The 11,446-nt window shown below is 58.3% G+C and overlaps 1 protein-coding gene and 1 long non-coding RNA gene across 2 annotated transcripts; one reads left to right on the forward strand and one right to left on the reverse strand.

Moving 5' to 3' along the window:
* The first annotated feature begins 16 nt into the window (after positions 1–16).
* On the forward strand, positions 17–7,109 carry FXYD2 (FXYD domain containing ion transport regulator 2). Its single transcript, NM_001252337.1, is given in 6 exon segments — positions 17–155; positions 4,736–4,774; positions 4,950–5,024; positions 6,446–6,482; positions 6,654–6,684; positions 6,911–7,109. Coding segments are annotated over 5 exon segments (195 nt in total). The 5' UTR covers positions 17–136; the 3' UTR covers positions 6,679–6,684; positions 6,911–7,109.
* A 1,097-nt stretch (positions 7,110–8,206) lies between these two features.
* On the reverse strand, positions 8,207–11,220 carry LOC111095814. Its single transcript, XR_005359199.1, has 3 exons — positions 10,930–11,220; positions 8,646–8,797; positions 8,207–8,280 (listed from the first exon to the last, which is right to left on the reverse strand). It is a non-coding gene; the product is annotated as an uncharacterized LOC111095814 (long non-coding RNA).
* Between the last annotated feature and the right edge of the window lie 226 nt (positions 11,221–11,446).

Raw genomic sequence — 11,446 nt, forward strand, 5'->3', positions numbered from 1 at the left:
CCTCCCTGCCTGTCTCTTCCTGCCCAAGGGCCCCACTGAGCCGTGGGGGAGGGAGTGCCGCACTTTGCAGCCAGGCCCTTGGCAACCGGTGCCTCACTGCTCTCTTCCACCCAGGACGCGGCTGGCGGCTCCTGCCATGGACAGGTGGTACCTGGGTAAGTCCCCCGAACCCCAGGCCTCCGGCCCCTGCTCAGACTCGGACACAGGTGTCCACCTCCTCACTTTCGGGTGCACCCACCTGCTCCCCAGAAGTGCAGGAAAAGCAGAAGCGAGGACAGGCAGGCTTTCTCAACAAAGGCATCTCAAGGTGGAGCCCTGGACATGTGATCTCTGCTCTGAGCATCTCTGAGCTGCAGGAGCCGGGAAGACAGCTTGTCCTATCTACCCACCTGTCCATGGGCGGGAATTCTAAAGCCAGGCTGCCGGGTTCAGGTCTTGTTTTCCCCACTCCCTAGCCGCCTGACCGGTTGGCAAGTTGTCTCTCTGGGCCTCGGGGTCCTCTTCCATGAGATGAGGATGCTGACGGCGGCTTCCTTACCTCTTCCTTACCTTCCTTACCGTTGTGAGGATCACACGGCTTGATTTTTGTTAGGTGCTCAGAACAGGGCCTGGCACATGGCATTAAAAATGCAGATTAACAACTTGTTTTTCCTATTGTCCCTTTTGTCTGCCACCACCTCTCCCTCCGTCTACCTGAACTTTCCACCTATTTTTATATCCATTATTGCATAGAATCCTCAGTAGCTTACAAAAATGGACAAAAGGCACTAAGATACTGCGAGAATGTGTAGTAAGGGGCACCGTGTCCTGTGGGGAGAGCTACCGTAGCTTTGGGAGCACAGCTTCAGGGGTCTGGCTTTCTAGCCCTGGTTTTGTCACTAATGGGATGTTGTGGGCAAATCCCTTGATCTTCTTGGTCTGCCCAGTGGGGCTGATGCCACTGCTCTGGTCCCCTCCAGCAGTCGTTGCAGGGAGAGAATGCTCAGCCTCAGCTTCTCCATCTGTAAAATGGAGCAAGCATGGAATCAGTGGGGACAGTGCATATAAAGTACCTGACACAGGGCGCCTGGGTGGCTCAGATGGTTGAGTGTCTGACTTTTTTTTTTTTTTTTGGCTCAGGTCATGATCTCAGGGTTGTGGGATCGAGCCCTGCATGGTCTCTGTGCTCACGGGGAGTCTGCTTGGGATTCTCTCTCCTTCTCCCTCTGCCCCTTGCTCATATGTACTTGCGCTCTCTCTCTCTCTCTCTCTCTCTCTCTCAAAATAGATAAATAAATTTAAAAAAGAGAGCCTGACATGGTCAGTCCCTACTAACCATTAGCTGTATTGTCATATTCTCATGAATATTCATCGCTTGGCTCTGAAAGCAGAGGAGAGTGGAATGGGTGTCGGCCCCTGGTGTGCAGGGTCATGGTCATGACCTTCTGTCTCCATCTCACCCCCAGGCTAATTTTTGCTGTAGGGCAGTTGGCTTTCCTGCGCCCAACAGCTAATGTTCAACAGAAGGTTAATGCCCTGTATTTTCCAGTCGACCCAAATATGACAGTAACAGTAGTGACACTTGCTGTGTACCAGGCTCCGTGCCCTGCTCTTTACCTGCATTATCTCCCTTCTCCTCACAACAATTCCCTGAGGTCAGGAGTGGTCCCATTTTACAGACGAGAAGACACAGAGAAGGCACAGAGAAGTTCAGTAAGCCCACAGAGGCCATTTACTTAGCAAGTCAGAGAAGCCAGGGGATGAACTCACACTTGAATCCCCTGCCACCGCTCAAGGAGGGTTAACGGATGGATTAGTTCCCTTTGGAAGGAGCAACCCATCCTTGGCTGCTGACTGCTGGCTGGGGCCCCTTGGCTACCATTGAGCATTAACCTCTTCTGGAGGCCAGTTCAATGGACTAGAACCCAGCTCAAGGTTATAAGCACCTGGAGTACCCAGCCTGGGGATCCCCAAGGCGAAAGAGGCCACCACAGAGCAGGGAGGCAGCCTCGGAGGTGGGGGAAAGCACCTGACTTCTATACTTTAAGGCCTGCCTCTTCCACCTTGGCCCCTCACCAGCTGTGTGACCTTGGGCCAGGACCCTACCCTCTCTATGCCTCGGATGCATCATCTGGAAAAAGGGGAATAACACATGGCACAAAGAGACAACGGGAAAGTGTTTTGTGAGTTAGAAAAGAAGACATTGTCCTCGTGCTGGGGCCTGACCCCTTCCTAAAGGAGCCCACGGTGCAACACAGGCAACTGGCCCAGGAAAGCTAGATTGTAGAAGGAAACAGCCAGAGGCCGCAGGGAGAGAGATTAGTTAGGGATGGCTGGAGCCTTCCGGCCTGAGGTGTGAGCTGCTGGATGCAGCCCCGATGCATGAAGGAAACAGCAGGCACCGGGCAGCAGAGGCCTGAGACATGACTGTGCACGGTGGGCCATGGGGAGGCACCCAGGGGCGGCCTCAGGGGAGCCCTGGGTGCCAGGTAAGACCAGGCACCCGAAGCAGTGGTCTCCACAGTGGTCGGGGAGGTGGGCCGCCGCTGGGGGTGAGGGTCCCTGGGGGCCCCCCCGACACGGCCCCTTGAGCTCTAGTAGACCCCGAGTGGATTTTGGAAGTGCTCCTTCCCTTACTGTGCTGCAGCCCCCGCCAGGGCTTCTCTGGCAGGTGGAAGAGCCCCGTGGCCTACCCATCCCCTACCCTTCTCTGGAAATTTCCTTCGGGAGGGTTTGGAAGCTCAGCCAGCTCCTCCCTGCCCCTGCCTGCCCGCACACCTCCTGTGGCCTCGGAGGGAGCCCCTGCGCTCACACGAGGGCTTCTCTTGTGACTCGGGTAAATATTACCTGGCACTGTTAATGTTTAATGCCCCCACCTCATCCCCGGCCACCCCACGGCCAGCCACTCTCCCCGGAGCGCAGGCAGGAGAGGGCAGCAGGCACCAGCCCAGTCTGCTGGGGGATGGCAGGGGTGTCGATGGACAACGGTGAGTGTGTGTACGTGTGTGAGGCAGGCGGTGGCCTCTCCCTGGCCCATCCTTTGGAGGGATGAGTGGGGCCACCTGGCGCCCCTGCCTTCCGGAGTCCCAGCACCCTTCCCCCATCCTTGCCAGCCTCCTAAGAGGATTTTCTAAAAATTGCCTTGAAAAGGGGATCCTGCTTTAACTCCAAAGGAGTATAGCTCGACAGACAGAACCCTGGGGCCCAGGTGAGAGCTGGGGCGTGGGGGTGGGGACCAGCTCCCATCCTGACCTTCTGGCATGCACCTATCCCGGGTCAGGGTATCTTTCTGGACTGTCTAAGCTCAGAGCAGGAGCTGGAGGGGCTCAGGCTGGCTTTGGGGCCAGAGCTCCCAAGTGTGGGATGCCCCCAGAGGGATCGCATGATGGGGGTCACTTGGGCCTGGAAGCCAACAGGGCCATCTGTTGACTCTGGTGGGCTTAGAGCCAGATCTAAAAAACATGAGGGTTTGGTTGGGGGGAGCTCATCGAATGGCTTGAGAAAAAGGATGAGGGAGGAGGCGGTTTCCTCGTATGAGGGGAGCCACCAGCCTAGTCATGGTTCTGGTGCCAACTCCCCCATGTGACCTTGAACAAGACCTGAACTGAATCTTGGAAACAACGCTGATGGGCTCCTGCTGGGGACAGGCTCCTGGGCCCCCATAGGACCAGGCACTAGCCCCTCCTGGCCAGAGGGGCTGCCCTGGGACAACTGGGCTCACTACCCGGGGCACGGTTCCGTACAGGGCCAAGACGGGGCTCGAGCAGGGCAGGAAAGAGGGGCCATCCTTTGACAGGGCAGCAGAGCTCTGGCCAGCGCCCTTAGGATGCCCCGAAGCAAGCATGCTCAGTTTGTAGGGCTGGAGGGCAGAGTTGTGACACCTGGTGCTGAGCAGCACCTTCTCGGGTGGGCGAGACCCCAGAAGGCATGGGGACTGGACCACACTTGGCCTAGAAATGCCTCGTGCCTCCTGACCATCTGAGAGGTGATGTAGCAAGGGGGTTAGGCTCCTGCACTCTTAGCAATCTATTGCCTGGGTTCAAATCCCAGCTTTCCCCTTCATGCTGTGGAACTGTGGGAGCATCACTTAACCCCCCCTGTGCCTCCAGCTTCTAGGGATTATATTGGGGTCATATTCATGCTTCATGGGGAGAGGTTGCAACGGTTAAAGGAGCTGATGTTTTCCTAGCTTTCGCCTGGCATGTGGTAAACACTATACATTGTTTCTTAAAAGAATTTGCTTCCCTTTGAGGATGGAAACATAAGAAAGAAGAATCTAGAAACCCGAGTCCAAGACCCAGTTCCGCCCCCAGCTTCCATGGGGGACTTTAAGCAGGTTCAGTTTCTCCTTCTTCTGTTCCGTGGAAGCGAAGGGCCTCTCTGTCCATTCATTCCACAAATATTTGAGACGCATCTTGCAGTTGATTAGTCTACAGGGAGAGAGAGGCTACGGGGGAGTCCGACGGGAGGGGTCTCTGTCGACCTTCCTACCACCGCAGGAAGCAAGGAGGGGAAAGAACCAACCCACCCAGGGTTGCCAGAGGCCCCGCAGGCAGCACAGCACCCTGCTTCGGATGCTCGCTGTGTGGTCCCGGGTTCACTGTATCCAAAGCGGCCTAGGACGGATGCTTGCACCTGCAGTGGCCTTAGCAGGCCCGCCTCTTGCCCACCTGGACCCTTGGGCCCCTGGGATGGGAAGGATGGGAGTTCCACTGTTTCTGTGGCTGGCTCAGCCTGCCTCTGGCTCTCCCCTCAGGTGGCAGCCCGAAGGAGGACGTGGACCCATTCTACTATGGTAAGCCCGGTGGGGCCCCCCTCCCCCCCTTCCTGAGCCTGCCACCACCCACAGCCCCCCACTTGCCCCCCTCTCCTGGTTATCTTTCCCTGGTAGCCTGGGGCTGCTGCTGGGGTGGGCTGTGGGGAGGGGTGCCTGGGACGAGCCACCCACCTCCTTGCCCCCTCCTTCTCAGACTACGAGACTGTCCGCAACGGGGGCCTCATCTTTGCTGCCCTGGCCTTCGTCGTGGGGCTCATTATCATCCTCAGTAAGTGGGGCTGGCCTCATATTGGAAAGGGCTGCCACAGGGGGGCCCCAGGTGGGGGTGGGGGGAAGTCCTCTCACCCCACTTCCTAGATGCCAGAAGGGAAGTGAGTCTCTCGGCTTCCCCCACTCCCCCATGCAGGGTGACGCAGGGTGCGGGAACTGAGGGCCACCCCATAGACCCCTGCGCCTGGGGACGCCTCCCTCCTGGGTCCCTGGACCGCGCAGAGGGAATCCCCTTTCCTCCCGTGCGCCCTCTGGTGGTGCTGGGGGGCGGGGGGAGAGCCGGCTGCGTCCAGCCTGGGACACTCCAGCCATCTGGGGTTCAGGGCAGGAGAGGGAACCGAACTCCACCGGACACCTCCCTTGGCCGGATCTGGGCACTCTCCCTTCCTGGCATGAGCTGCGTCTCAATCCAGTTAATCCTCTCAGCAACACGGAGGCATGGCCACTACGGTCACACTTGTCGGAGGAAAAGCTACCCACCCCCCACCTGGTGACAGGTGCACCAGCTTGCCCCTGTGGTTCCACAGCCAATCCGAAGCAGAGCCGAGTGCAGCTGACCCCAGGGGTGTCGCCCTCCCACCCTACCTCACCCCACCCCATCGACTGCTGGAAAGCAAGCGTGGCTGGGAGCCAGGGCATTGGACCCCACTGCTAGTTTGCCGTGTGTGGCCCCCCGACTCCCTGGGCCTCAGTTCGCTCATCTGTTAAATAGGGATGATCCCACTTATCTCATAAAATTAGGGCTAGTGTCCAAGACATGGCAGCCAAGGAAGCACCCAGACATAGGCACAGAGTGTTCTAGAGGAGAGAGAGGTCCTTGTGTATCTCCCAGCCCCAGCAGGCACACAGCAGGGGCTTAGTAAATGCTTGTGGACTTGGTCTGGTGCAGCCAGAAGAAAAATAAACAGAAATTCGACCTCCTCTGGGGCCTGGGATCCTAGCACATCCCCGGTTAGTGCCCTTCCATCTGAGGGCCTCCGTCTGCAGACACGGCTGCTCTCGCCAGCTCGGAAGTGTCTTGTGGGCCTGCACACAGGTGCAGGGGGCGGACAGGCCTGAGCAGAGATCTTGGCTCTGGACTTCCAGATGTCCTCCTCCTCCGAGAGCGAGAGCCTACTGAGCAGCTACTCTGTCCTCAGCCCCATGCTGGGGCACCGCCCTGGCCCAGCTCGGTCACTGCTCCATGCGCTCACAGTCTACCAAGGAGCCACTTCAGTAGAAGTTTGTTGATTGACTGACAGCCCAGCTGACTGAATGCTTATGGCCCAGCCCTATATGCAGACCGAAACAGTCAGTGTGGGTCTGGGAGGGGGGTGGGGGGGGCAGAGACTAGAGGCTATAGTGCCGCATCCTTCAGGGCAGAGAGGCTCACCTGGGAAGCAAGAGTGGATGGGAACTCTCCTCTTTTCTCTCTTCAAGGTAAAAGACTCCGCTGTGGAGGCAAAAAGAAGCACCGGTGAGTGCCTGGAGGGTCCTGGAGTGAGGTGGGGACACCAGGCCAGGGGTGGGCGGGAAAGGGGGGCCAGGTCTCCCAAGCCTGTGAGGAGGGGGGTCCCAGACCTCAGGGGCCCCAGACTCGCCACCTCCCCCTCTGACCTCCTTGCCTGTCTTTCCCTCCTCGCCCCAGGCAAGTCAATGAGGATGATCTGTAATGACAGGTAAGCTGGGGAGGGACAGGTGAGGGGGGAGCCAGCCATGGCCGTGCAGAAAGAAGGAGAGCTGGGAAGAATGTCAGGTGGTCTGCAACCCACCCTGGGTTTCCAAAAGATGGCCAAGCGCCTGGGGTGGCGTGGGTGGCCCAGGGAGGGGGCAAAGAGGAAGGTGAGATGAGGAAGGGATAAAACAAAAATCCCTGCAGCCCAGATCCCGTCTTTGTCTTTTCAGAGTCAGCGGTGCTCCCAGGGCAGGGGGGCCTTTTGGGAAGCCTTCCCTGAGCTGGTGACCTTTGTCCCCAGCATGGCCAGGCCCTGGGGCTGAAGGAAGCGCCAGGCTCCACGTGATCTCTGGGTCTGCTCGGCCTCCTCCCACCCAGGCCGCCTCACGTTAATAATAAAGCCAGCCTCAGAGAGGCTCCTTCCCCGGCTGCCTCCCTCCCTCCTTGGCTCCTGTGCCTGCCGTGACCCACTCCCCTTCCCTTCCGAGCTGGAGAACAATACAGCCCAGTCTCTTGGTTTTCAGTGACTCGCTCAGGTGCCCATGTGGCAGGAAGTTCAGTATGACAGTCACAGGCCTCTCCTTGACCCCTGAATTGCCAGGAGCCCCGTGGGCAGAGGACTCAGCCTGCCTTCTGAATGCCAGGCGGAGGTGAAGCGTTCACGACAATTGGGTGCTCCTTGGGTATCTGCTCAGGCCCTGGGTGCTGCTCCTGGAGCTCTCTGCTGGGAGCTTCTGCAGACGTGCCCTGAGCTGCCAAAGTTGTGGCTGCTTGTGACCACAGTGTGTGCTCTGCTACCTTCCATGAGCACCAGTGCGCCAGGATGAGTCTGGGGGGCCTGGCACAAGCGCCTCGGCATACGCTGTCCCCCTACCCACCTCCTGACCCTGGTGCTAAGCTCAGGCCACTCCCTTTCTACTCTTGGGCCTTGGGGACTCCCACTGGGCCTGTTCTCAGCCACCTGTCTGGGTGCTGCCTTGGTTGATCCTGGGGCCAGGGTGTGGATGGTGAAGGTGTGACCTTGGCACCCTCTCTTCTAGCCCTGTCCACGCTGGCAGGCACCCACCCAAGCACAACTTGAGCCACGAGGGTGTCAGGCTGCCTCTCCTAGCAGCCCCCGACTTCCTAAAGCCTGTGGCCCCCTTGCAGGGCAGCGTGCTCCCCTCTGGCAGTTTCTGCACCCGAAGGAGCCTATCTTCCCTCTCCTGCTCTTCCTGTGGAAGGGATGGGGTGGCTGGATCATGGCACCACCTAGTGTCCATTTTCATCATCCGGGTCTGTAGGCATGCCGGGGAGGGAGAGGAGAACTTGGCAGGGGAACCCACACAGCAGCACATTAGTGGAGTTTTAAATGAACTGGGTTGGGGGTGGGGGGTGGTCGTGAGTTCAAGCCCTACGTTGGGCGTGGAGCCTACTTAAAATAAAAATTTTTTTTTTTAAAAAGTTAAAACATTTAAAATGAGCAGGGCATGTTTGGGGCCAGAGGCAGAGTAGGCCACCGTTCCATTTCAAATTAGTTTCCTTGCCTTATTGTACCGCTCCCAGGTCCTGAAGACCGCCAGCCGTCACAGCGCCACAGAAGGCTTCGACACGCAAGGTCCTTAGGGAGCAAAATAGACAAGCTGCACTTTTCAGAAAGAGAGACTGAGGCCCTGGGAAGGGCAGTGACGTGTCCAGGTGACACAGCCAGCCCTGTATCAGGGCCAGGGCTAGAAACCAGGTCTCTGGCTCCCATTCCAGCATTCTTCTCCTGACACCTGGGGGTGGTGGAGCAGACCCCCCACGGGTCCCCCATGGGCTAGGAAAGCAGAGGGAGAAGAGAGAGGGTCTGGCTGCCTGCAACTTGGGGCCAAGGTCTTTGTGACACCCTGCTCCAAATGTGGGCTCCCCTAGGACAAATAAAATGTGACAGGCTGCACCCTTAGATGGAATTCAGTACTTCCAGACACAAGATGGAGCACGTACCTGACCTGCCCACGATGGAGGGAGAGAGATAGGTACAGGCATGGGGTGGGTCTGGCCAGGGGCACTTTCTCGAAGGATGCTGGGTCCTGAAGCTTCTTGGATGAAGCAGCAAGACAAAGTGGAGGAGGGGGTGTTCTAGGTCTGTGGCCCACCTGGGAAGAAATAAGAGCAGTGCAGAGGACTTACACTTCTAGAATGTTCTCTCACAGACCTCTGAGGGTACCAAAGATGGAAGGGAACTCTAACTGCTCCACAGGAGAAATGGTCCCAGGTGCATCACTCAGCTCTCCAAGCTCTGGTGCAAATCCTCCGTCCTTGTGAAATGTGAGGCTGTGTTGGGTCTCAGGTGGTGTACCCCAGAGAACCCAGACACCAGACCACCAGACACCCAGCATTCCCTGCAGACTTATAGAATAAGAATCTTGGGGTGGGGCCCCTGAATGCTGATGCTTAAGCTCCCAGGTAGCCCTGGAGGGTAGCTGGGGCTGAGAACCACTGATCTAAGTGACATTCTGAGGTCTGTGACCCGTTCCTGGTCCAGGGTCTTTATGAATAGTTTTCCTTCCCTCTCCACAAAGGTCACAGGGACTGGGAGCTACTGTACATTCACTTCACTCTGGGATTTTTCACGATTCAGACACAAATTGGGTCATAAAGAGCAACCAAGCCTGGTAGTGGTTGAATGAATTACTCTCCATCACCAACAGCGACAAAACCCCCTGGTCGGAGGCCATGCAATTCCCATTATCACCACCAGAGGGCGCATGTGTCTTAGTCTAAAAGCTCCTTCAAATTTGGTCCTTTCCAAGGCCTGGGGCCCTTTGCTGACAGTTGGGCTCCCTGAATGGTCTTCCAGGCTTCCTGGGAAAGCTGCGAGAGCTCTTCTCAGTCTGTTTGCACGTCCCTCAGGTGTAACAGGTACCCTATCCGGGGTGGTTCTTGGCTGTGGGTCGCGGGCCCTCTCCTTGGGGAAGGCAGTGATCATGTGCGGTCTGCACATCTCCCCCAGTGCTCGGGGTAACCACAAAGCCTCTAACCCCATAGTCTGAGCTAATCAATGTCATGAGCAGGACCTGAGAGAGGCAGAGGCGGCAGGTGGAAGAGTTTGGTTGGTGGTCTGAGTGGCGCCGCCCAACAGAGATCGGGCCACAGAGACTCTGGCTTCATGGACGAGATGCTGGTCATGCTTGACCCCCCACCCCCCAGGAGAATTCGTTGCAAGTTATTGGCCTCCTAGGTGGGCACAGCTAGGGGGTGGGGTTGGCGATGGGAGGCAGGGGGAACAGATATGAGGTGGAGACTCAGAGGGCCCAAGCAGACTTGACCGGCCTCACGGTCTGGGGAGAGGGCCAGGCAGCACCACCTGCCCAGTGGTGGCCTCACCCCGGCGCCCTCAGGAAACCCTGCTCTGGCTTTCAGGGCGTAAAAGGTACACGCTGGCCTTGGATTATAATCCTAGGGCCATGGGGTCTTCTCCTGAGCCTGCCCTGCCCTGGCCTTCCCTCACAGCCTCCACACACAAGCACAGCTGGGCTCAAGGTCGGGGGGCAGTGCTAGCTAGTGGCCCCATCAGTTAGTGGTGCTCCTGTCCTCAGCTGCCCGACCTCACCCAGCCTCTGTGCACTCGGGCTTGGGGAGCTCCCGTACGTGCGGAGTGGGGGCTGAGAAAGATCTGGGGTGGGGGAGCAGGAGATCCCCTCTTGGATCCTCTGGCTCAGTGGCCTGGGCGGGGTGGGGAAGCTCTTTTCCCTGCACTTGGTTTTCCCCATCAGAGGGACAGAGGGCCTGGACCAGATGGTCCCTAATCCTACAGATGCTGAGATGACCTCCCTTCCAGAGTGAGGGTACCTCTGCCACGGGCCTCTGATTTTCTAAACTTTCGGACCTCGGGAGACTCCCCCTCATCCCCAGCAATCCCGAACTCTCCCGGGCTGAGCAAGGAGGGGGTGCCCCAAAGAACCTGCCCGGAGTTTCTACTCTGGTCCCACCTCTGTCGGAGGGAGTGGGGTGTCTGGGCAGATGGGGATGGAACGGGGGCCGGAGGGCCTAGCAGAAGAGGGCCCAGAGCAAAGGGGAGCTGAGTCTCCCCCCCCCCCCCCCCCCCCGCCCCAGATGCTCCCCTTGCTCCTCCTTGCTCCAGCTGGCTGCCACTGGAGGGACGAAAGGCCTCCCTGTTGATCTGCAGACCCAGGCAGCTCAGCCCTGAACTGCAATTCAGCTGAGGCTTCTGGGGGCGGCAGCGGTGTGCCCCTTCTCCATCCTCTGCTCCATCCCAGACACGCACCTGGCCAGGGAGAGATCAAGGCAAATGCCACAGCTGCCAGGCTTTGTCTGGTCGTGGAGGTGAGTCCGCAGCTGGGAAGATGAAACAGGTAGGGACTTGGGGCCAGGACCACAGGGGCCTCCATCCAGGCCCTCGGGAGGGCGGTTCTGAGCCCTGAGCTGGCCTGTGAGAGCCAGAGGGGCACCCAAGTGACCCAGCCATGGAAGACAGCCCTGGCTGAGGCTCTGTGCCCCCCTCCTGGACTGGGGACAATTGACAGTTTGACAGTTGAGCCACTGAGGGCTTGGGAAGATGTCCTACTTAGAACTTGGGACCTCGGTGCCCAGGACTTCAGCCCCCACACTAGAGGGGTTGGGGAAGCGGTGAGGGAGACCCAAGTGAGGGGTTGTCCCTCCAGGTGTGGATGGGCTTCGTGACTGGAAGGAGCTGCCTGGGGTGGGGGTGGGGCAGCCCCCAGGCTCCTCGCTTTGGCAGCTTATTTTTTGTTAATCTATTTATTTTTAAAAATATTTTAATT

This window comes from Canis lupus, chromosome 5, assembly GCF_011100685.1.
Source record: "Canis lupus familiaris isolate Mischka breed German Shepherd chromosome 5, alternate assembly UU_Cfam_GSD_1.0, whole genome shotgun sequence".
Classification (NCBI taxonomy): Eukaryota; Metazoa; Chordata; class Mammalia; order Carnivora; family Canidae; genus Canis; species Canis lupus.